Source organism: Mobula birostris, chromosome 1 (genome assembly GCF_030028105.1).
Source record: "Mobula birostris isolate sMobBir1 chromosome 1, sMobBir1.hap1, whole genome shotgun sequence".
Taxonomy (NCBI): domain Eukaryota; kingdom Metazoa; phylum Chordata; class Chondrichthyes; order Myliobatiformes; family Myliobatidae; genus Mobula; species Mobula birostris.
The window spans coordinates 19339953-19365851 of record NC_092370.1 but is presented as its reverse complement, the minus strand read 5'-3'; the positions used below and the strand labels follow the sequence as shown (position 1 = coordinate 19365851).

At 42.0% G+C, this 25899-nt stretch overlaps 1 protein-coding gene across 1 annotated transcript in view; it reads right to left on the bottom strand.

The window, feature by feature from the left end:
• Nucleotides 1-25899, bottom strand: part of csmd3b (CUB and Sushi multiple domains 3b) — a 2134893-nt gene that overhangs the window by 276882 nt on the left and 1832112 nt on the right. Inside the window, exons 31-32 of the mRNA XM_072277417.1 lie at nucleotides 14076-14192; nucleotides 1567-1680 (exon numbers count right to left, since the gene is read on the bottom strand). Coding sequence (XP_072133518.1) covers nucleotides 1567-1680; nucleotides 14076-14192 — 231 coding nt within the window. The remainder of the gene's footprint in view (nucleotides 1-1566; nucleotides 1681-14075; nucleotides 14193-25899) is intronic.

Below are 25899 nucleotides of genomic sequence, written 5' to 3'. Positions count from 1 at the left end.
CCTCTCATATCCCTTTTGCCAATCACCTGTCCAGCTCTTGGCTCCATCCCTCCCCCTCCTGTCTTCTCCTATCATTTTGGATCTCCCCCTCCCTCTCCCACTTTCAAATCTCTTACTATCTCTCCTTTCAGTTAGTCCTGATGAAGGGTCTCGGCCCGAAACGTCGACTGTACCTCTTCCCATAGATGCTGCCTGGCCTGCTGCGTTCACCAGCAATTTTTATGTGTGTTGCTTATGATTTCAATGAAGGTTTACACTCCCATTAAGGTGAATAAATCATAAAACCGATGAGCTAGCTATGGCCGGTGCAAAGATGAAGGGCAGATACAAAATTCAGCCTGGAACACATCTATGCCTACACTGCAACTAACCCACGATTCTCTATGAAACAGCTACTTAGCCATGAATACAATGTGACCCATTATCGAATGGGTGATGAGCAATGGAAAAGCACAGTGAAAACTCGCTGCTCTACTGTGAATAGTACTAGAGGGCTTCCAACGTCAGCTGGAGCAACTTTACGAAATAGCCATTGTATTATAGATGTGTATTAACAGACCCGAGCATTTATAAATGCTCTGAGTCACAGTCATAGGAAAGTACAGCTTAGAAACAGGCCCTTTGACCCATCTGGTATGTGCTGAACCATTCAACCTCCCTAATCCCATCGAACTGCTTCGTGTTCATCTGACCAATAAGACAAAAAGTGCCAAAGTTGCCAACAAAATAATGTGGTGTGCCCCTTAGTTATATATACAGTGCATTTCAGAATCAGAAGTGAATCAGGTTTAATATCATTGGCATATGTCATAAAATTTGTTTTCTTTGCTGCAGCAGTACAATGCAATACATGATCGTAGAGAAAACATGAATTACGTTAAGTATATATTAAAGATTTAAATTAAGTAGTGAAAAAGCAAAACTGAAAAAAAAAGTAACGAGTTTGTGCTCTTGAGTTCCATGTCCATTCAGAAATCGGATGGCAGAGAAGCTGTTCGTTGAGAACATTGCTTCAGGCTTCTGTACCTCCTTCCTGGTGGTAGCATAAGAGGAGGGCATGTCCTGGGTGATGGTAGTCCTTAATGATGGGCACCACCTTTTTGAGGGATCACTCCTTAAGATGTCCTGGATGCTGGGTAGACTAGTGCCCATGTTGGAGCTGACTGAGTTGGCTAAGTTTTCAACACCTAATCATTATGTAATTGGAAACTCCTGGATTTCAATTCTGTTTTCTCCGAGATAAAATTTAATCATAAAAATATATGACCTCTGTGGTGGTTCCTATCACTGAAATTTTCCAACACCTTAGCAAGACAATCTATGCTATTAAGGTTCCCCTAATGTCCATTCAGAGGAGACATCACAGAAATTCAAGAGATGCTGTTCCCAACTATAAATAAGTGCTGAGTTGCTATATTTTGCAGTATCAAGAACTCAAAAATTTCCTCTGCCAGCATATTTTATGAACATATTTTTGCAATAATGCCAAAGTAAATAAATGAAATGGTACCGAGTGGAGAAGAAACGAGGTCCAAATCCCTGCCACACATCACCCATTGACCTTACCTGAGTGAGACCCTGACAGTGAAGTCAACAGTGATGCTTGCTGAGTAGGTCCATCGTAAACATCAACAACGTCATGAAGGGAAGTCTGAAAAAACACAAACTGGCCAAACACCACTGTCACGGGAACAAAGGTAGAGAGAGGAAAAGAAAAAAGAAAAAAATGTTTTACTAATTTAATTTGGCAAGTGCTGCATAAAAGTTCATAAATCAAAAGCATATATCAATACAAAGCAATACCACCAAATGAGAATGTTTGACGAGAAACAATAGTTGCCATTTATCCTGAAATTGACGTTATGCAGCCTGTGCAGCAAATCCATGGTAATTAGGGGCTAGGATTATCACAAAACTGAGAGAGTGATACAGAATGAAGACTTCAAAGATTCAATATTCAAAATACATTTATTATCAAAGTATGTATGCAGTATACAACCCTGAAATTCGTCTTCCTGCATAGATCCACGAAACAAAGGAACATGGAACCTTTTCAAAGAAAGCATCAAATATCCAGCGTGTAAAAAAAAAAGAACAAATCGAACAAATGGCAAAAAATGAGTGGAATACACACAGAATACTAAAAATCAAATTGAAGAGCCCTTGAAACAGTCTAAGAATGTTCAGTTTCATTCAGTTCAGTCTATTTACTTCGATTTTATAGAAGTACTTGGATTCATAAGCATACGCTGTTTTTTTTTGCTCAAAATATGTCATCTTTGAATTGGTTACCTGTTTCCATGATAGAATGTGCACATTAAATGTGAGGAAAGCAATTAATAGGGACATTATGAGTAAAGAACCCTATGGGGACAACAATAGGACTATAGGCCCCATTCCAGAGAACTTATCTCTGCAGAAGTTAAAGTAGGTAATAGATTTGTTAATATGTATGGTCAGAAGAAGTGGTTAGGAATAATAGACATGTTAAGTACAAATGAACGCTGAGGAGATTGGTTAATCATTGAGTATTTATTGATTAAATCAATAGGATATCTTTTTATCAGACCACGAGAGGCAAGGGGCCAATGTGTATTGCGGAAGATTTATTGTTTTTAACCTGCTAAAATATATTAAATTGAATGTAAGTCATCCAATTTGGATACTTCTGAAAAGAAACAATCTGAATACTTTTTAAATAGCAATAAAACTTGGAATAAGAGCGGCCTGAAGGATACAAGAGGCCATATTTTGATTTAGATCACCAAATATGTAAGCCATGCATAAAATAATTACAAAAGCTCTTGTATTCTAAGCCTAATACAAATATTGAAAAACAAATACGAAAGCTCTTGGGTTCCAATCATTTCTAAATTGAGGGCTAGAATATATACAACCCTGGCTCAGCCAGAGCTGAATATACATTATCAATTATTCTTAGGAAGGAATACAGTACAGATTCACCTTATGTTATCGAGGTTTTAATTTATTTACAGGACAACTTACAATGGCCAACCAACCTATCAACTGGCATGTCTCTGGACTGTGAGAGGAAACCCACATGGTTACAGAGAAAACGGGCCAATTCCTTACAGGAAGGGGCGGGAATTGAACTGTTAAGCGTTGTGCTAACCACTACGCTACCGTGCAGCCCCAACAATAAAATCACAACAGATTACGCTTACTCTGATCCGAAATCTCCGGAGGGGAAGGCCCCGAATCCTCGGCTTTGCCTGTTGCTTGGCGGCCGGGGCCAGGGTCGAAGCGCTCAGCAGGGATGGTGCTCGGTGCTCGGTGTCGGAGGGCTGGTCGGAAGCTGGAAGTTTTTGGACGGACCCAGATTCGGACTGTGGTCGAGTGCTTCCAGGTTGCTGCGTCGGCAAGTTTGTGGCGCTGGAAGCTCATGGCAGGGAGAGTTTTCTCCCTTCTACCGTCTGCGTAAGATGTTGGGTCTATCGGGACTTTGAGACTTTTTTTGTTACCATGCCCATGGTCTGCTCTCATCAAATTATGGTATTGTTTTGCGCTGTTGTAACTATATGTTATAATTATGTGTTTTTTCTCAGTTTAGTCTTGGTCTGTCTTGTGTTTCTGTGATATCATACTGGAGGAACATTATCATTTTTTAATGCATGCATTTCTAAATGACAATAAAACGAGGACTGAGTGGGTTTCAGGGATTGCATTGATAAAGTTTGTTGGAGGTTTTGAAAGGAATTAATAATGTAGGCAGAGTTAAACCTTTCCAGCGGCAAGCATGCCCAGAATGAAGGAACATAAACATATAGTCCAAGACAGGCTATCCAGAAGGAAGTATAGGAATCTTCCCTCTTGTAAAATATGGAATGTTATCCCATAGGAGAAAAAACAGTAACTGCTGGTTATTGTTGGTTATAGCCAGGGGTTGTAATGGGGGGCAAGCTCTTGCTGCCTTTTAAATGGCATTCACCCCAAGTAGCCTCTGACAGCCATGTCCAGCTCCTGGCCTTCATGTGTGGTTTAGCTACTAAGCCCTGCAGAACTGTTTCCACTGACAGAAGAAGGTGCAAAGACTTGTTACTGGCACCTTACAACCAGGCACTCCAGGCAGATGGGTCTTGTCAGTCGTGGTGGGTAGCTCACCTAGGAGAAAGAAAGCTCTGATCTCAAACCTCTACTGCCTTGTGGCTACACCCACTCATGGGAAGGCTTCGGGAGTAAACACTGAGGGAAAAATCCAGACCTGGCAGAACTTCATTGAGTTTAATGTTGACAGGCAACTCCTGCGACATTGCTGGTACCAAACTGCATCGGTCCCTGCCATTCCCTGGGTTCATCAGTGGCATTGAAAGGGGGAGTTTGCTACATGGGCAATAGCTTGCTCACCATATCATACTGCACAGGACAGTTACTAGGATGAAAGATCCATGGTTGACTCTGCCCTCATTCACTCACTCACTCACTCAGTTAGATATGGTAACGTTAAATGTGGACCAACATTGATCACTTGTCAGATGCAGCCATGACCTCACTTACTGAAGAAAAAGGGACAGAATATCCAAAACCTAGTTCAAACCTTAGAGTACAAAGTCCATTTTAACTTGACAATGCCTCAATGGTAGTGGTGGATGGTATATTAGGGATGTTTAAGAGACTACTAGATAGGCAGCCTGAGACGCATCCTGGACATCACGTGGACTGACCGAGTCACCAACAATGAGGTCCTGGCCCGCGCCCAGATACCCAGCCTCTTCACCCTGCTCCAGCAACGCCATCTCCGCTGGCTGGGCCACGTAAACCACATGTCAGATGGGAGGATCCCGAAAGACCTGCTGTATGGGGAACTGGCCTCCGGCAAGAGAGCACAAGGGCGGCCCCATCTTCGTTTCAAAGACGTTTGCAGGAGAGACATGAAGTCACTGAAAATGAACGTCGAGAGGTGGGAGGACATCGCAAGCGATCGCTCTCACTGGAGGCTGGAACTACGCAGAGGTCTAAAAAGAGGAGAAGAGAAGCTGAGGCTTGTTGCTGAAGAAAAGCGCACTCGTCGGAAAAACAGCACCAGGACAACACTGGAGGACAGTGCCTTCAAGTACAGTCGATGCAGCTGAGACTGTCATTCCCATGTGGGACTCCACAGCCACAACAGATGCTGCTCTACCAACACAGACTGAAGCAAGACAATCCAGGCACAGATCCATGGTCTCGCAAGACTACCGGATGCCGCCACCACCACCACCTCCATTAGATAGGCACATGGATGTAAGAAAAATGGAAGTTTATGTCTGTGTAGGAGTGAAGAATTAATGGTGGAGTAGGGTTATATAGATCAGCACATCTTGGGCCAAAGGGCTGTTATTGACCTGTATTATTCCATGCTCCATGTTTTAAATTGTAGGTAACTCATCCTAGTGCTCTGTGTAATGCTGAGTCTTTATAAAGCACTGCTGAGGCCTCACGTGGAGTACCATAAGCAGTGTGGGCTCCTTATCGAAGAAAGGATACGCTGACATTGGAGAGGGTACAAGGAGGTTCACAGAAACGATTCCGGGATTAAAAGACTTATCATATGAGGAGTGTTTGATGGCTCTGGGCCTCTACTCACTGGAATTCAGAAGAATGAGGGGCGACCTCATTGAAACCGATCGAATGGTGAACAGTCTCGATAGAGTGGATGTGGAGTGGATGTCCCCTAAGACCAGAGGACACAGACTCAGAATAGAGGGGCATCCTTTTATAATGGAGTTGAGGATGAATTTCTTTAGCTAGAGAGTGTCAATCAGTGGAATTCGTTGCTACAGGCGACTGTGGAGGCCAAGTCTTTATCTGTATCTAAGGCAGAGGTTGATAGATTCTTGATTAGTCCGGGCAGACAGGTGCACAGGGAGAATTCAGGAGATTGGGCTGAGAAGGCAATAGATCAGCCGTGATGAAATGGTGGAGCAGAATCAATGGGCTAAATGGCCTAATTCTGCTCCTATATCTTATGGTCTATGGTGTATCATGTGATTACATACATATGTGCAATATGACAAAAATGTCATTCTGTGTTAAATAAAAAATTACAGGTTTAATAATCAGTTCTGATGAAAAGTCTTGGCCCAAATCAATGACTGCTTATTTATGTCCATAGATGCTGCCTTGACCTCCATCATTTTGTGTGTTTTGATCTGGATTTTCAGCATCTGCAGAATCTCTTGTGTTAAGGATAAATAAAGTTGCCTCTAACTTTGCAAATTTATAAAAGCTTTCATTTTTTTTTGAAGATGGAACTTCTCATATTGATGACATTGAACAAAATGCCGATGTGAAAGACTTGTGTTCTGGTCAAAAAATAATGAGCGTATGCAGTTTTGTACTTAGTGGGTGGAGGGGGCACAGTGAATGACAGAGAGATGGGAGATAAAGTATATGGGTCAAATTCTCGCCTTTAATAATAGATAAGGCATTTATTGGAGCCATTAAAGTTATGAAGTAAAGTTATGAGCAACACACATCAAAGTTGTTGGTGAACGCAGCAGGCCAGGCAGCATCTCTAGGAAGAGGTACAGTCGACGTTTCAGGCCGAGACCCTTCGTCAGGACTAACTGAAGGAAGAGTTAGTAAACTCACTTCTTCAGTTTCAAACAACTTTAAAACTAATGGAGTACTCCTTAAACTGCATTTTAACAAAAAAAACTCTAATGTCCATATTTAAGGCATTGCAACACAGACAAAATGCTGGAGAAAGTCAGCAATTCAGACAGCATCTATAGAAATGACTCAAAGTTAATGCTTTGGGCACTCCTTCACTTCTTTTCAGTACTGAAAGGGAAGGGGAAAGACTCCAGAATAAATAGGTAGGGGGGAGGGACAGGAGGGTAGTTAAAAATCTGATAGGTGATGCCAGGGGGGTAATAAAGGTAAAGGGCTGGAGAGGAAGGAATCTGATAGGAGAGGAGAATGGACCATAGGAAAAAGAGAAGGAGGAGAGGACCAGGGGGAGGTGATAGGCGGGTGAGAAGAGGTAAGGGGCCAGAATGGAAAATAGAAGAAGAGGGGAGAGGGAGAAATCGATATTCATGTGAATAGTTTGGAAGCTACCCAGATGGAATAAAAGGTGTTTCTCCTCCACCCTGATGGTGCCTCATCTTGGCACTTAAGGAGGCTGTGGACCGACAGGTCGGAACAGGGATGGGAATCGAAATTAAAATATTTGGGCACTGAGAATTTCTGCTTTTGGCAGCTGGACTGGAGTGTTGTTGGTCCTATTTCACCATTGTTATCTTGCTTTCTGATTTCTGATACCATGCCAACAGTGTAACAGGGCATGCTACATGTTTAGAAATTTTCAAATATTCATGCATGATCAGATTTCTTGTCCTACACTGGAAAAAGGAATAGAATTTGTATCAAACCACCAGCAATGCATTAGTGCTAAATTTTGAAATGAATTTTAAGAAAACACTGCGTTCTCATTACTTTAAATGAAAAAAAAACTGTGTACTAATCTTGAAAATGGAAGAGAAAATGACAAAAGAGAAGAAACAAAGATGAGATGAAGTAAGAGTCATTCCCGAGGAAAGCCTGAGAGAACTGTATACTTTAATGGGAACTGTTTTTGTAAAATTCATTTGGCAGTCTCTCTCACCTGATTATTCTTCCGAATACAGGTTGAGTATCCCTGATCCGAAATGCTTGGGGTTTTGGATTTTAGATTTTTTTCAGATTTTGGAATATGTAATAAGATAGCTTGGGATCACCATCATTTTCTGTTACTGATTATTGATACCCTGTATGTTCTTGCTATTTTGTGTGTGCGGGGACTAGGTCTCAAGCTGAAGTGTTGCCTGTTTACATCTGCCCAGGAGAGAGACAGAGGCACCGGTGGTGGTGAGGCACGGCATCTAGACTGGAGTTGATGCTGCTCCCTCCCCCCCCAGTGTTCACTCAGCAGAAGACAAGCTGTCTTGTGGTTGACTGCGAATTTCTGCGATTTGAGTGTGGACTTTTTTTACTGTGTGGCTGTTTCTTACTGGTACCTTTATGTGCTTGCTATTTTGTACGTGCTCTGTGTGCTTTGTGCTGTGTGTGACTGTTGGTCCTGTGTTGTGCACCTTGGCCCTGGAGTAACGCTGTTTGTTTAGGCTGTATTCATGTATGGTTGAATGACAATTAAACTTGAATTGAATTGAATTTCCAACTTTGAATTTATATGCTTCAGGTAAGCAGTTTTTGTCATATACTTGCTTATCACACGTCTGTACTTAACAGTGAAAATGGTTACATATCATGAAAATATGTTGTGCGCAGGGTAACAGAAGCAGTATAACAGCATCGGGAGAATACCTGAATCAGCTGTTGTACAACAACAAACAAAGGCAGGCTTTCAGTCTCCACCTACGATGCCATGTTTTGATTAAAAGATTATAATACACTGTATTTGTACGTTAGTTTATTTATGTTTTACGTAAGGTATAAAAACAATCAGCATCACAGACTTATACTTCAGCTAGTTTAATATTAGTTGTAATACCCTGCCTTTTCTTAAATCTCCGCATCCAGCCTGCTGAATATTCACAATTACCTTCAATTTTCAATTTGTCGTGATGGATCTTTGCTTGTTTCATGACCAGCTAAGTATCATATGTTCAGTCCAACGTTGATGATACACGACCGAGATCTTTATTTTTTGCTTTATGTAATGTATTCCTATTTTTCATTAACTTCTGTCTATTACATTGGTGAGGTCACTTCTCAGAACTGTTTGTTGTGCGCAGAGACCAGCACATCACCAGGGAGGCTTCCTAGCATCTTGTAAAATTTTCCATTTGTGACGTCAACACTCAAAAGAAAATCTGGATTTTAGAGATTTTCAGATTTTGGAATTTCGGATAAGGTACTCAACAGGTATACCCTCGGTGGACATTTTATGAGGTACCTCCAATATCTAACAAAGTGTCCACTAAATGTATGTTCAAGTTCTTCTGTTGCTGTAGCCCATTCACTTCAAGGTTTAACATGTTGTGCATTCAGAGATGCTCTTCTACACATCACTACCGTAACATGTGGTTATTCAAATTACTGTCACCTTCCAATCAGCTTGAACCTGTCTGGCCATTCTCATTAAGAAGATGTTTTTGTCTACAGAATTGCTGCTCACTGGATGCTTTTTTAAAATTTTTTTGCACCATTCCCTGTAAACTCTAGAGACAGCTGTATGTGAAAATTTCAGGAGATCAGCAGTTTCTAAGATACTCAGATCACCCCATCTGGCACTAACAATCATTCCATGGTCAAGGTCACTTAGTCACACTTTTTCCTCATTCAGGTGTTTGTTCTGAACAACAGCTGAATCTTTTGACCACGTCTGCATGCTTTTATGCACTGAGTTACTGCCACATGATTGGCTGATTGGGTATTTGCATTAACGAGCAGGTGTACCTAACAAAGTGGCCACTGAGTGTTGACTGAAGCACCAAACTAATAGTTTCATTTGGCAACATACAGTTTATTTCATCATTAATATGCAGTTTATGTGATAACATTGTCTGCCTGTCACAGAATGAAAGAGCGTTTATTTGATCAAAGATTGTCTTGTTCAATCGCATGCAAAGTAAACTCTTGTTGCATTAAGCCAACTTATGCATATTATGGATAATGCTTTCAACATGTTGCATTGCATTAATCAGTTCCCAAATTATACAGACTGATAAATTGATGTTTCTTATTTGCTTGCTTAAGGATGACAAACACCTACCTGCACAGTTTGCTATGGTAGCTGACTAAATCTGCACTTGCTGGAAAAGATAAGAAACTGAGGTTGCTGTGAAAGGAGAGTTGGTCGTGCATCTGCTACTTATTCATGGTAAGCTGCCATTAGAAAGATCGGATCTGATTATCACCTAATTTTGGCTCTGGCTCGGGTCCTGGAGAATAGAAATAACCCAGAGTGGAGATCTCCAAAATATCAGAAGCAGATTATGAAATGTTCAGGGTTAAAGAGGAGCAGCACTCTGTTAGGTCCGCAAAAATAAATTTCTCAAGAAATTCTCAGAACTAATGGCTTCTTTAAGGACCGGTAGGTTCAGGAACAGTTATTACCTTTCAGCCATCAGCTCCTGAACCAGTGTGGATATCTTCACTCACTTCAACCCTGGACTGATTCTAGAACCTGTGGACTCACTTTCAAGGACACATGTTCTCAGTATTATTTATTTACTTACTTTAATTATAAGGTTTTCGTATTTGCACAGGATTCTCTTCTTTTATGTATTGGTTGATGTAAGCCTTCGTTTTTGTGTAGTTTTTCATTGATTCTGTTGTATTTTGTTGTTCTACTCTGAACATGTTCCGGAGAATGGTGACATATACTGTACTTTGATAATAAATTTACTTTTAACTTTTCTGGTTAAACTGATCAAAATCCAGTGCAACTCAGTGGAACAACTTCACCCCCTTGTGCCATTTAGCATAGAGCCAGGGTTCCATGGACTCCTCGGTTAATGGTAGGGGTCCATGGCATAAAAAAGATTGGGAAGCCCTGGCCTAGACAGAGCATAAGACATGTTTTCCACACCTATGGAGACTAATGAATGAGACTTTTTAAAGGCACGTGCACCTCTAGTTTAAATTGGACACCACAAGTTTCAATACAGAATTCAGGGAATGAATATCTACTTGAAAGACAAAACTTCGAGCTGCAACTGAAATTTCTCCACCCCAAACTCCAGTAATAAATTCTGTTCATGTATAGATGACTTAGCCTGGATTGAATTATCCTCCTCCGCATATAACATACTGATACATGGCAGAAAACTCAATTTCGAGCATGAAAGAGTCTGCATGAAGGACAGGGAGTATAATAGAATTGGAGAGGTTCCTTGAGTGATAAAGAATTAGATCATCTCAGCGTTGAGAGAGGGTATGAAAAGAGCACGATAAAGGTAAGCAGGAAAAAGAGAGATTTCAGATACAACTTCTAAATAGGAAAGGAAAGTGACCAAGACAGAGGAGCAGAATCAGGCCATTCAGCCCATTGACTCTACACTACCATTTCATCATGGCGATTTATTATCCCTCTCGAACCCAATCTTCTGCTTTCTCCCTATAACCTTTGATACTCTAATCAAGAAGCGATCAACATCCACTTAATTGCCCTTCACAGCCATTCATGGCAATGAATTCCACTGATTCAGCACCATCTGGCTAAAGATATTCTTTCTCATCACAATTCTAAAGGGACATACTTCTATTCTGAGGCTGTGCCCTCTGGTCCTAGATTCCCCCACTCTTTGAAACGTGCTCCTCATGAACATTCTGTCTCAGCCTTTCACTGGTTGGGTTGAGTTGTTCTCTGATTTTCGTAACTTACTTGCAAACGTTTCATCACCATGCGAGGAGACTCCGTCAGTGTCCTGTTGAGTGTGGTGTCTCCTCTGAATGTTTGGCCTTATATATTTTTCAATCAGTTAATTCAATGTCATTTTGGAAACTCAGTTATGATATGGAGAGGAAATTTTGTTGCTGATTGGCTGCGTGGCGAACTTCATTGTAGTCTGGAATTTTGCCCACATTGGCTCATAAATAGGATGTTTATGGTTACAGAATTGTTCGCAGAAAACCACGCTTCTAGGAATTCTCTTCTCTGATGTCTGTTTGCTTGCTCCATGACTCTCATTTACGATCATTCGAATTTGTGCACCTCTCAATCTTCATGGGTAGAGACTCGGGAGAGTTGGTCATGGCAATTTACAGCCAGATGATATTTATAGTTTCTTGTAGGTAGTTTTCTCCCGCTTTGGCTGACGGAATATTTGCTGCAGTTCCCGTATTGGATTTTGTAGACCACATTGGTCTTGTCTAATAGCTTGGTTCATTCCTTTAGTCTGCAAAGCACTCTCCTCAATGTTGCTGTTTATCTTGTGTACAAATGAAAGTCTATGTTCTTGCAGAAGTGGGGCCGTCAGTTCCAAGATATTTATTATATCAATAAGTATTTCTATGTTCGGAAGGTTTCAATGAGACACACCCCACTAAATGTAGTATCAGATAGAGATTTAAGGGTTTTAGAAATGGTTTAGATTGATTTCCATGTATTAGGAGAGTGTTCATGGTGAACTGTGTGTGTTTATTCATGAATGAATCTACAGTAAAGTAGTGAATAACGTTCAAATAGGAATTTAATGTTGCTTATTCCTTTTAAGAGGTAACAGCCCTACTTGTCAAAGGGAACAACAAATAAATTTAATAAAATGGCAAGTAAAATACAAAAAAGCAAAAAGAAATTGCGGATCCTCACCAGATAAGAAACAAATTACATCCTAAGTTCAACAAAACAGACAGAAGATAAATGAAGAAACTAAATTAATACTAAAAATAGTACTGTGTTTAGAAAGATCAGAATCAGGTTTATTAACACCGGCATGTGTCGTGAAATTTGATTCAAGCTTTCAAAACAGAAAGGATTCAGAGTTTATGGAGAGAAAGTACCTCCGAGCTTTGGAGCCCATGGCCAGACAATGCAGTTGAAAAAATTAGACCTAGGCCTATCAGAAGTGAAGTTAAGAAACCCTTCCACAAAATAGAAAATTGGTACAGACTTTTATAAACAGTAATTTTATTGGAACAATCGTTAACTTGAGATATATGGATTTGTGATAATCAAAAATTTTAAGAGATGTTGGAAAAAGGTAGTTATCGCATGGATAAGCATCATTCAATACAGTTTGAAAAATATCAACTTTTTTTCCAATGCTGCATCTGAACCAACAGCATAAACAATATTTTTTAAAGTGTTCTATGAATTCTAAGTTATCCAAATTCAAAGTTCAAGGTACATTTATTATCAAAGTATGTATAAATTATACAACCTTGAGATTGTCTCCTTACTGGCAGCCTCAAAACAAGAAACCTGAAAGAACCCATTAAAGAAGACTAACAATCACCCATTGCAGAGAGGGAGAAAATAAAACATGAATCGTGTAAGCAATAAAAGCAAGCAACAGCATTCAAAACTACACTGTCTCTAAACTAAACTAAACACAAAGCCTGCAGCAGGCCCAAAGCCTCAGCCTCAGTTCGACACACAGAGGAGTAAAACGGAGCTCGCAGGCACGGAGCCCAGAGCAGCAGGAGTAGGCCTCGGTCTCAGTGCAGTGCAGTGCAGAGCAGAGTAAACGTTGCGAAGTACCGAGCAGAGCTGGCTCGACCCTTGCCTCCAGTCCCGACACTCGGCCTTTTCAATCCCTCTTTCCTGGTGTTTAAGTTGTCCAAGCTCCAGGTTGGCCCCCACACTAGGATCTGGGCCCTGTCACATCGACGTGCTCTGGGCCTGGAGCCCACCGCCCATAACCAAACTTTCCAAAGCAGACCGGCACTTAGATCGATCGAACCTCGCTCTCGGTTTAGGTGGACGGGCTCTGAAACGCCTGTCTCCACATCGCATACCCCGACTCTGTTTCAAACATGACTTAACCTCACTCTGACCGCTTTTTGACTTCTATAATATATTGCCTCGACTCATCAGCAGGCTATTGATGTTCTATTTGATACCCTTATTTGCGTAGCAGGTGAAATGTGGACTTGAGATACATTAAACTGAAAACACATTTTCCTTACTGGTCCCTCCTTCTCAGCTTTGTTCTACCTGATGATGTGCTTTGTAACCCAGAAGCAGTAATGCCCATGCATTGGTATGAAATCAATGTTAAAAAAATATTAACTGGTGTTCTTTCTTAACCATGTTTCCATCTGAGGTTTCAACACATTGTGAATTGATATTTAACAACTTCTATTGGTTTTTTACTGAACTGGCCTATGAAGTATGAAACTATATTAACATTATGGAGCAAATGAAGAAATGCAAATATAAGCAACATCATAAAAGTATGAAGGTATTTAAACAGTTACAGATTATATATAAAACAGCCGTCATTTTAGCTATTGTTCGAACTTTTAGGACTTGTACCTGTATTCATCAGGTACCCTCAGGGAGTAATCAATATGCCTGGACTTAAGTGCAATCATGACAAACATCCACAACCTAAAAGAATATATATACCATCGATAACAAAATACAATGGAAACCTCAGGTAATTTACATAAAATTCACTTACCAAATTCTCTGGAGACAGTGATGGAATAAACACAATTGTGTCCAGTACTATAATTTCTGGGATAGTTTGGTGACAGCACTGTACCATCAGAACCTGAAGATCGACTTCCACATGGAGCTGAAAGATAAATTTGTATTTTATAAATACTAATAATATTTTAGGATTCACATTGGAGGAAAAACATTCTATGCAGCAAGTTGCCGATAAGACTAGTTTCCTTTGAAAGCAAAATAAATTATATTCGGCCACTTGTTATTTTTCCACTTTTAGTCCCAATTTATTCTTCACTGCTTATTGCTATCTACCCTCACTGATAGGGTGGAGAACTCACAGCAGTGGTGCTCTTCACAACCCATGCATACATGTTGCAGTAAATTGCAAATTAATCCAGGTTGAAAATCCCAGAGCATTCTGGAGTTTGATTGTGCCATGCAGAAAGTAAGCCTTTTTTGAGTTTTATTAGAGCCATCCGTGATTACGTTTCACCCTGAAAGTCTTAAATTGGAATTGAAGTGGCTCAAGGAAGGAATTAGACTTCATGACAACTTAGATCCAAAGTTCTATTGAGTGCTACTGAACAGACGAGAAAGAGGTTAACACTATGATACATCAGGAATATTTCCGAAATGACAGCAAGGCTGCTCCATCCACATGCAATAATGGTAGCACACAAACCCAATATAACCATCAGAATACTCGTCTCAAGACCCAAATATCCAATAGCCCACATAATATACCAAATCCAATGTGGAGACTGCCCCAAACACTATGTAAGTGAGACGGGGAGAAAATTATCCAAGAGCCAACATGAACATTAACTAGCCATAGGAAGACCCGATCCTCCGTCACTCCTCTCAGTACATGAAGACCAACACTCCTCTCAGTACATGAAGACCAAGAAGGACACAAGTTTGTCTGGAAAACTACAAACATCCTGGCAGAAGCACAAAGCAAGAAATCACGCGAATTCTTAGAAGCTTGGTTCTGAACAGAAGGCTCTGTTGATAAGTATATTGAACTGGAAACAATTGACAAACCTATGCATCTGTGTATCAGGGCTGAGAGATGAGCCATAGACACCCAAGGAACCAACACTCACCACGATCGATAACCTGGGATACAGGCCAGCGGAGATCACTCAGGTTGGCCGGGACCCAGTGGAGATTAGCGCCCAACCAATCAGAGCAACTTGTCAGACCAATAAAAATGAGAGCATTCCTCAGAAACAACACTCAATTGCGCATTGATGCTGTCACCTTGAATGGTGATGAAACGTTTGTGACCCAACCTCCAGGCTTCGTCAACAACCTTACATACAGCCAACCTGAGCTACCAATCTTCTTTTATATTTCAGTCTCCCAAAGCATCTTACCCAGCCTTGTTTGAGACAATCAACTAAACACAGTCTGTGTTGGGCTAACGAGGGCTAACTTAGTAAAAGTGCAGACTATGCACAGTTCTTGCAAATCAGTGTTCTGTAAATTCGGGATCTAGAACTTGTTAATCAATTATTTGCAATACTCCATCTGTCCTACAGCAAAGAGACTTCAATGAAATCATTAACAGGCAACTTTGTATTTTGTGTCATTTCACTATCACTATCTGATTTTCTTTAATAAAATACTTACTGTCCGATATCTCTTCAGCAGACCTCCAGTTCTGTCTTTGAGTTCATCATCAAAGTTAATCAATCCTGAAATTCCCTTCCTAAACCCGTTTGATATTTAGCACTCTTTATTCTCCGTGCCCTTTTTCATGCCCTGGCCAGTGTTTGCATAGCTAAATGTAACATAGCACTTACGTTGCTAAATATCAGCATCCCTTCTCTTCTCCTTGCCCCCACCTCCTCTTCACAACCTGTCCATCACTCCCTTTGGTTCCCCACCTCCTTCTGCTGTCCTACCCTGTGAGATTTTTTATTTAGCTTTTGCCTCTTCCATCTAACGTTATGTAGGTCTCACATCATTCCCGTTCATTCTCTCTCCCCCACTCAAGTTCAAGTTTAATTATCATTCAACCATACATGAATGTAGCCAAACAAAAGAGTGATCCTACAGGGCCAAGGTGCAAAACACATTACCAAAAGCACACAGCATGCTGCATATAGCTCACGACAGCAGAAAAACATACAATCACGCAAAGAAAAAAAATGTATAGCCCAAGTCTCAGAGTGGCGTGGCCTGAAGATTGATGAAGTTATTCAGGACCAGCTTGTTCTTCCACTGAGCAAACACTGAAGAGCAGCACCATGCCAACACCAGAGGGCAGCACTGACGGGCATAGCCTCCCCTGGGCGTTTGCAACAAGCAACCCCCGTGGCATGAGGGCCTAGTCCTCGCCGCAACCGAGGCAATGCAGCTTCCCCACCGCCAGTCTCAGCAGTGAACCGGACATGTCGCATTACTAATGTCCAGCAGGAGCTCGAGATCACAATCAGAATGTATTAAGAGAGTAACTGGTATCACACACCACAATGGTACACAAGTCCGGGCAACAACACGACAATGGTACACGGTAAGTCCAGCTCCATCATTAACGAGCAATTTGCTGGTGGGATAGTCCTGCAGAACTTGATGATCTGGGAATCCAGCAGTGACTTGTGATTGTAAAAAAGATGTAAAGGACGAACAATTACTTTTATCTACCTTCCTCTCTCACCTGGACTTGTCTGTTATCTGTCAAGTAGGGGACCGTGCGCAATCCTGATTTGATGGAGACGGACGTGAAAGCACAGCGGAACATATAGAAAACTTCTGAAATGCCCGTTTCGCTGCCGCTGCTACTGTGTGGTAACCGGAATCTCCGGAGCCGAAGGCCCCGAAATCCTCGGCTTTGCGTGTTTCAGCAGCCGGGGAGAGGTCGAAGGTGCTGAGCAGAGAATGGCGCTCGGGAGGCTGTATCGGAGAGGCCGCCTGGAAGCTCGGAGTTTTCGGACGGATGGACTCAGGGTCGGCTGGGGTCGGCTGCTTCCAAGGTATCAGCAAGTTGATGGTGCCTGGAGGTTTATGGCAGGGAGTCTCTCCCTTTTGCCGCCTGCTATCGGGGACTCAGGAGTCGATCGACTCGGGACCTTGAGACTTTTTTTTACTGTGCCTGTTCTTTATCAAATTATGGTATTGCTTTGCACTGCTGTAACTATATGTTATAATTATGTGGTTCTGTCAGTGTCAGTCTTTGGTCTGTCCTGTTTTCTGTGATATCACTCCGGAGAAACATTGTATCATTTCCTAATGCATGTATGCATTTCTAAATGACAATAAAAGAGGACTGAGTGTTCTCATAACCTAATAATCTAATCTATTTCCTGCCAGGTTGTACTCCTCCCTATCCCTTTAACTTCTTATACCGCTTCTTCGCCCTTCCTTTCCAGTACTGATAAAGGGTCTCAGCCCATAACACTGACTCTTTATTCCCCTCCGTAGATGCTGCCTGACTTGTTGAGTTTATTTGGTATAGGTTGCTCTGGATATCATTTTGTTTCAGTTGTACGCATTCCTTTAAGTGTTCTTGGAAGCTTTTACTAAATTCAAAGGTCTACACAAAATGAAAGTTGCTCTTATGGAAAACAGATTAAACCACTGAAATGGCCCTTCTGGGAGCATAGAATTTATCTCCTTCGGCATGCCAACTCTGCTGCTAAATGGAAACCCACAGGCCCCATGTGTCAAACCATCCGCTCACATTAGCAAATGTGAACAATTGTCATGGAAGCCACTTAGTACTTCACACTTAGTGATAATAAGACCATAATGCCACAAGACCATAAGATATAGGAACAAAATGAGACCATTTGGCTCATCGATTCTGCTCCGCCATTTCATCAGTCTGATTCATTTTCCCTCTCAGCCCCAACCTCCTGCCTTCTCCCCTTGGTGTCACTTGTGGGCTGCCCCCAGCACGTATAGTAATACAGAGCAGTGCAGCACATAAACAGGCCCTTCTGCCCATTCAGACCATGCTGAGGTATTATTCTGGCTAGTCCCATCAACCTGCACCCCAGACCTCCATACCCCTCCCATTAATGTACTTATCCAAACTTCTCTTAAATATTGAAAGTGAATGCACTACTTCTGCGGGCAGCTCGTTCCACACGCTCACAATGCTCTGAGTGGCGAAGTTCCCCATTGTGTTCCCCTTAAACATTTCACCTTTCACCCATTTCACTGTAAGCTTCGACATTGTAACCTACCTGTGATGAATAAAGCTAACCTTTATCTCTTCAGTTACTTACTGCCCATTATGCCGCTGACTTTTAGGGCAGCAATGAAGGTCTTCCATCTCTGCCTGTCCTTGGCAAAACCAATTTTGGTCTTGCTCTTGGCAGTCTTCAGGGCTTTCTTCACCATGCCAGTAGCTTCCTCTCGGTTTTCACTATTGTCAGTCATGCAGGTCCCAGGTGGAAAGTAGGGAATACACAGATATAGAAGGATCCTTCATCGCTTTTCAATAACAATTTTTTTTAACAGTTCCCTGAGCTGAACCCCCGAACCTGGAGGACCAGAGGACTACTCTTAGTCCAGCCTGTACCCTTTGACCTGCTTGGCATGGGTGACCCTACCAAGGGTCAAAGCACAAGGCCCTAACTCCAGTGAGCATAGCTCTCTGGATCATTGAGGTACTCAAGCCTCCAATCGACAACAAGGACGCTTTATCTCTTTAAGAGATTTTTTTTCTGCTCTTTGTTCCTGGGGCTGACTGTTAGCCACACACTTTCACAGACTACAAGTATTTATCCTACAACATTCCAATTTCACAAGGCATTCACAATTTTGTCCCATGAGTAACACACTCAAAACCGCATTTTCTTTCTATTATTTTCTGATCCATCTTTTGAATTATACATCTCTGATCTCAAAGCATCCCAGCTGGTGGCGAAGCAATGAACTGCAGAGAGTCAAAGAGAGGTATAGGGATAAAACGGTGTTATGCTCTTGGGACAGCTCCTGAATAAACAGGCATTTTCAAAGATCTAGCATGAAATCAGCACCAAAAACTATGTCAGGATAGAGAACCTGCACTCAAAAGGTCTTTATCTCATTAAAAGGATGCAGAATAAATTGCAACAAGACTACAGCTCAGGGCATTCCGGAGTTTGGAGTTCAATTCCAGCACCGTTCTGTAAGGAGTCTTTGTACGTCTTCCCTGTGGAATGCGAGGGTTTTCCCTGGGTGCTCCAGTTTCCTCCCACAGTCCAAAGTGGTACCAGCTGGGTTAAATGGTCCAATGATTAGGTTAGGGCTAATCAGATTTGTTGGGGGTTGCCGGGGCGACATGGCTCGAAGGGCCAGAAGAACCTTCTCCACGCTGTATTGCTAAATAAAAAAATTAAACAAAATGGGCTAACACCTGATAATGCGGAGGAGTCCTGCCTCTAGCGCAATTCCAGCTGGGTCTGCTTTAGTTTAAATATTTAAACAGTCAGAATCTGAATCATATTTATTATCACTGTCTTAAATGACATGAAATTTGTTGTTTTGCAGCATCAGTACTGCACAAAGACATAAAATTACTCTAAATTACAAAATAAATCAACTGTACTTTATTTGTACAGTAATTCACAGCTACTCTCTTGAATCATACAGCCCAGATGTATTCTAAATTTTTAGATATTATGAAGCATATTCAAATTGGGCATATTCATGTCCTGTTGTAAATGCACTCTTAAGTAAACAAAAAGTAATTTGTAAGTGTACCTTTACTTTTGTTGTTAATTTAGAAATGTTTTGTATATCAAACCAAGCATATAATCTGTATCCATTACTCTGCTCTTTGGGCACTGGTGAAAGCCTTCAAGTTTTTGACATTATTCTCTTTTCAATGAGGCCATATCCACTCCCTCCCCAAAAAAAAGGTAAGTGTAGATCAGCTGACAGCAAATTGGGAAACACCTCCCAAACAGTGGCGCCCAAGTTCCCTTCTAGACACATTTTTAGTAACATAAAATAGACGATAAGATATAGGAGCAGAATTAGGTCATTTGCCCATCGAGTCTGGTCACCATTTCATCATGGCTGATCCATTTTCCCTCTCAGCACCAATCTCCTGCCTTCCCCCCATATCCCTTCATGCCCTGACTAATCTGGAATCTATCAGCCTCTGCCTTATATATATACCCAATGGCTTGTCTTCCACAGCCACCTGTGGCAAAGAATTCCAAAATTCACCACTCTTTGGCTAAAGAAGTTCCTCTGTATCTCCGTTCTAAAAGGTCGCCCTTTTATTCTGAGTCTGGACCCTCTGGTCTTTGACTCCCCCACCACAGAAAACATCCTCTCTAAATCCACTCTATCAAGGCTTTTCAGCATTGTCTAGATTTCAATGAGATCCACCACTATCCCTCCACCCATTCTTCTGAATTCCAGTAAGTAGAGGCCCTGAGCCATCAAACACTCCTCATGTGACAAGCCTTTCAATCCCGCAATTTTTTTATAAAAGACGCTGAGGTGCATTGTTCCTTTCAAGCAAATTCCCTTGAAGGCCAGCAGCTGTCGTTTGGGAGCAGTGCAAGCTGCTGGACTCATATTTAAAGAAAAATTTGCCCAAGCATCAGCAAAAGCAGTGTTTTTCAAAGGAGTGTCTTCTTCAGAGATCCAGATACTGATAAATAGACTATAAGACACAAAAAGATGAATGGAGGATCTCTAAATAATAGGTGACCTTAAAATCATGGAAGAATATGGTAACAAAAGATCTTTGCTATCTTTTGAAAGGGTTTCCATTAGTTGTACTCACTCAAATTTTTTCAAACCCTGTCAATTTTTCTCTTTCAGTATTTCCCTCTAATTCCTAGTATTTCAGTATACAATATGAATATTATCTGTCTACTCTTTTGTTTTATTTTAATGGGACATAGAGCAGTATCGCACAGTACAGGCCATTGAGTTCACAAAGTTGTACTGACTATTTAACCTACTTGTAGATCAATCTAATCTTTCCCCCCCACATAGCCTTCTATTTTTTTCTCATCCGTTTGCCTATCTAAGAGTCTCTTAAACGTCCTTAATGTGTCTGCCTCCACCGCGATACCTATCAGTGTGTACCATACACCCACTACTCTCTGTATAAAAAACCTCCAGTCACCTTAAAAATTATGCCCGTGTGTTAACAATTTCCAACCTGAGGAAAGTCTCTGGTTGTCGACTCTTATCATCTTGCACAGCTCTATCAAGTCATGTTATAAACGCAAACACGAGGAATTCTGCAGATGCTGGAAATTCAAGCAACACACATCAAAGTTGCTGGTGAACGCAGCAGGCCAGGCAGCATCTCTAGGAGGTACAGTCGACGTTTCAGGCCGAGACCCGTCGTCAGGACTAACTGAAAGAAGAGCTAGTAAGAGATTTGAAAGTAGGAGGAGGAGGGGGAGATCCAAAATGATCGGAGAAGACAGGAGGGGGAGGGATGGAGCCAAGAGCTGGACAGTTGATCCAAAATGATAGGAGAAGACCTCATATTCCATCTGGGTAGCCTCCAACCTGATGGCATGAACATTGACTTCTCAGACTTCCGCTAATGGCCCACCTCCCCCTCGTACTACATCTGTTATTTATCTATATACACACATTCTTTTTCTCTCTCTCCTTTTTCTCCCTCTGTCCCTCTCACTATACCCCTTGCCCATCCTCTGGGCTTTCCCCCCTCCCCCTCTTCTTTCTTCCTGGGCCTCCTGTCCCATGATCCTCTCATATCCCTTTTGCCAATCACCTGTCCAGCTCTTGGCTCCATTCCTCCCCCTCCTGTCTTCTCCGATCATTTCGGATCTCCCCCTCCCCCTCCCACTTTCAAATCTCTTACTAGCTCTTCCTTCCGTTAGTCCTGACGAAGGGTCTCGGCCCGAAACGTCAACTATACCTCTTCCTAGAGATGCTGCCTGGCCTGCTGCGTTCACCAGCAACTTTGAAGTCATGTTATAGGCAATTTTCTTACATTGTTTTGATACTGTAACTAGAATTAGTATTTTATTTTGTTTTAATTATATTTATCTCACTTTTAACATCTTTTATATCAGCTTCAATTGATTTTACATGTTTCTGTCAAAGATATTTGAAAGCTGTTTACAAGAGCTGTTGGAGTGCTCTGGAGGTGGGAGGTTTACCATGCCATGCCTGAGGCCTAATTGCAGTGCAAGCTTACTCCACCTTGACAGATGCACTGGTTCAGATTGACCCCCTGGCCACTGTGATTGACAGGTTAGAGCAGGGCTGGCTGCAGGATGACTTGGCCCTAATAAAAGGTTACATTATTTTGGCTGGCCATCCCAATGGGCATTCAGAGGTATTGATTTTTTTTCCTTGGACGTAAGATCATAAGACAAACTGCACATCAGCAGGTGTAGCCCTTCCTCCACTTGCAGGGACAAGCGCACAACGTTGGTGCTACTTCATGCTCCCAAGTCGAGATCGAAAATTTCATCAACTTTGCTTCCAACTTCCACCCTGCCCATAGATTCACTTGGTCCATTTTTGACACCTCTCTCCCCTTTTTCGATCTCTCTGTCACTATCTCTGGAGACAAACTGTCTACTGATATATTTAATAAACCTACCAATTTCCTCAGCTATCTTAAACACAAATCTTCCGACCCTGTCTCCTATAAAAATGCTTTTCTCATTAAAAACTCATTTTCTCAGTTCCTTTGTCTCCACCGCATCTGTTTCCAGGATGAGGCTTTCCTTTCCAGGGCAACAGAGATGTTCCTCTTCTTCAAAGAAGCTTCTTTCACCATTGATGCTGCACTCAACTGCATCTCCTCCAGTTTCTGAGAATCCGCCTTCACCCCATCTCCCTGCTGTCTTCACAGGGATAGGATTCCTTTCGTCCTCACCTACTGGCAGTTCTCCCTGCAAGCAGAAGTGCTACATCTGCCCATTCACCTAACCCCTCACCTCCATTCAAGGCACCAAACAGTCCATCCACATGAGGCAACATTTCACATGCAAATCTGCTGGAGTCGTCTTCTGTATCTGGTGCTCATGATGCGGCCTTCTCAAAGTTAGTGAGACCCAACGTGGATTGGGGGATCAGTTTATTGAGCAGTTTTAGTCCATCCACTAAAAGCAGGATTTCCCCTGGCCAACCATTTTAATTCCAATCCCCATTCCGTTTTGGACATGCCAGTCTACGACCTCCTCTACTACCGTGATGAGGTCACTATTGGTTGAAGAAGCAACACTTCATATTCCATCTGGCTAGCCTCCGACCTGTTAGCATGAACATCGATTTCTCCAGCTTCCAGTAAACTTTCCCCTTCTCCTTTCTCTCTTCTTCAATTTCCCTCCCTGTCCCCCACTCTTACCTCTTCTCCTCACTGGTCTATTATCTCATCCTGGGTCCCCTCCTCCTTCCCTTTCTCCCACTCTCCTCTCCTATAATTTTCCTTCTTCTCCAGTCTTTTATCTTTCCCACCTTTCACCTCTCAGCTTCATGCTCATTCCCCTTGCCCACCCATCTGATTTCACCCATCACCTTCTTGCTGTTCTTTTTACACTCCTCCCCACCTTCTTATTCTGGCTTCCAAGGGTTTTGGCCCGGAATATCGACTGTTTATTCATTTCCATTGATGCTGACTGACCTGTTGCATTCTGTGTGTGTTGCACTGTTGTATCAAGCATTTATTTGAGTTACTGATGCCTTCCTGTCAGCTTGAAGCTGTCTGGCCATTCTCCTTTTGGCCTATCTCATTGGCAAGGCATTTTCGCCCAACAGAACTGCCACTTACTGGATATTTTTTGTCTTTCGCACTATACTTTGTAAACTCTAGGGACCGGCATGTATGAAAATCTCAGGAGATCAGCAGTTTCTAAGATACTCAAACCACCCCATCTGGCACCAACAATCATTCCACGGTCAAAGTCACTTGGATCACATTTCTTTCCCATTGTTTGGCTGAAATATTACTGAAGCTCTTGACCATGTATACAAGACATTGGTGAAGGCACATCTGGAATATTGTTTGCAGTTCTGCTGGCTTAGCTATAGGAGTTGGAAAGATTCACGAGGATGATACTGGGTCTGGAGTGCTTGTCTTGTAGGGAGAAAAGGGATAGGGTGAGCCTTTTATTCCTGGAGATAGGAGGCTGAGTAGTGTTCTTTTAAGGTACTTAAGCCATGAGAGGTGTAGAAAAGTAGAATGATAATACTCTCTTTCTAGGGGAGTCCTAGAGGGCACAGACTGAAGTTGCAACAGCAAAGATTTGAAAGGAATCTGAGGGGCAAAAGTTTCCACAAAGAGATGGAAGTCTCTGTCTTGGTAATGGTAAAAAGACATAGTTGGAGGTTAAGTATAGAGAGCTACGACATCAAAGCTGTGAATGATCTGCTGCAAACTTGGTCAGAGGTCAATGAAAGATTCACATCAATTAACATTCTGGACCACCCCAGAGGTTTTTGGCCTGTCTTTACCCTCAGTTACTTGCCATTTCATGACACATTCAATTCACTTTTCTTCTGCCTCCCCTCATTTGCTTCTATCTGTCATCTCCTCATCCTCCATATTAGTCAAAGGTTATCGAGCTGCAGCTCCAATTCCTTAACATGATCTCTGAGGAGCTACAGTTTGATGCAGTTATCAGGGAGACTGTAGTTCTCCCACAGCATTTATTTATTTATTGATTGATTGATTGATTGAGATACAACGTGGAATGGGCCCTTCTGCCCTTCAAGTCACACTGCCCTGCAATCCTATCTTAATCACGGGAGAATTTACAATGACCAATTAACCTACCAACCACTGCGCCTTTGATCTGTGGGAGGAATCCGCATCACCCCGAGGAAACCCGCATAGTCACAGGGAGAATGTGCAAACTACTTACAGTCAGTTGCAGGAATTGAGCCCTAGTTGCCTGTACTGTAAAGCTTTGTGCTAACCACTACGCCACCGTGCTTCAGGTGACCTTGTTGTGAAGAACCTTGAGGCAGTTTGCAATGTTAAAGTCACTCTTTAAATGCATGTGTTTCTCCTTGTTATCATTATAGTTTTGCTCTACCGTCCCTCCTCCACCACCCACCAGCCCCTTTCAAATAAGATAAACATTTTATGATTCTCATAACTCATCCATATGGCAGTTTGCTTCTGGTGCTTTGAGTATTATTATTTAATAGCACCAAGAGATTGCATTGTTAGCAGAAAATTCACATTGGCTCCAGGGTCTGTTGACAGTCTTTCTGCATGAAATTTAATTGCAGGGTCTCAACAAAGCTAAGCTACAATACGTTAAGAGGCAAGGAGAGGTTCAATGGATATTTTATGAGGGCTGAGCACTATATCGCTAGTAAAATTGACACACAGATGTCTTCCAATGAGCCTGGAGATAAAAGACCTTAACAGCAGATAATTAGGATGTTAAGGGTGGGTCTGAAGTTCACCAGAAATGCTGGAAATTATCAGAAGATCAGGAAACAGTCCATGAAGAGAAAACCAGTTTGACATTAACTTCTTTTCTCTTCGCTTTTTACCTTGATTTTAGATTTCCAGCATCAGCAGGCTTTTGATTTATAGCTCCTCTAGGTGTGGATGTTACTCAATGTAAGATCATTTTATTTTTAAGATCAATGCACATAATAAGCCCCTCAAACACAATATGGAAATCTGTTCTGCTTTCAGCCTGTTGAAGATAAGGGATGATGAGGAATGTGTGTCATCCAATCAGGATGGTGGAACTGGGGGGAGGCTCTTGGTGAGGGACACTAAGGTTGGCCTTGGGGCTTTCGTTCAGTGGGAGATGAAGAGAGAAGACACTGGATTCGACCCAGAGTGGGACCGCGATTCGATGGAGCCAGGTGCTAAGGTTGACTGAGGATCGATGAATATCAGTGAAGCATTGAGC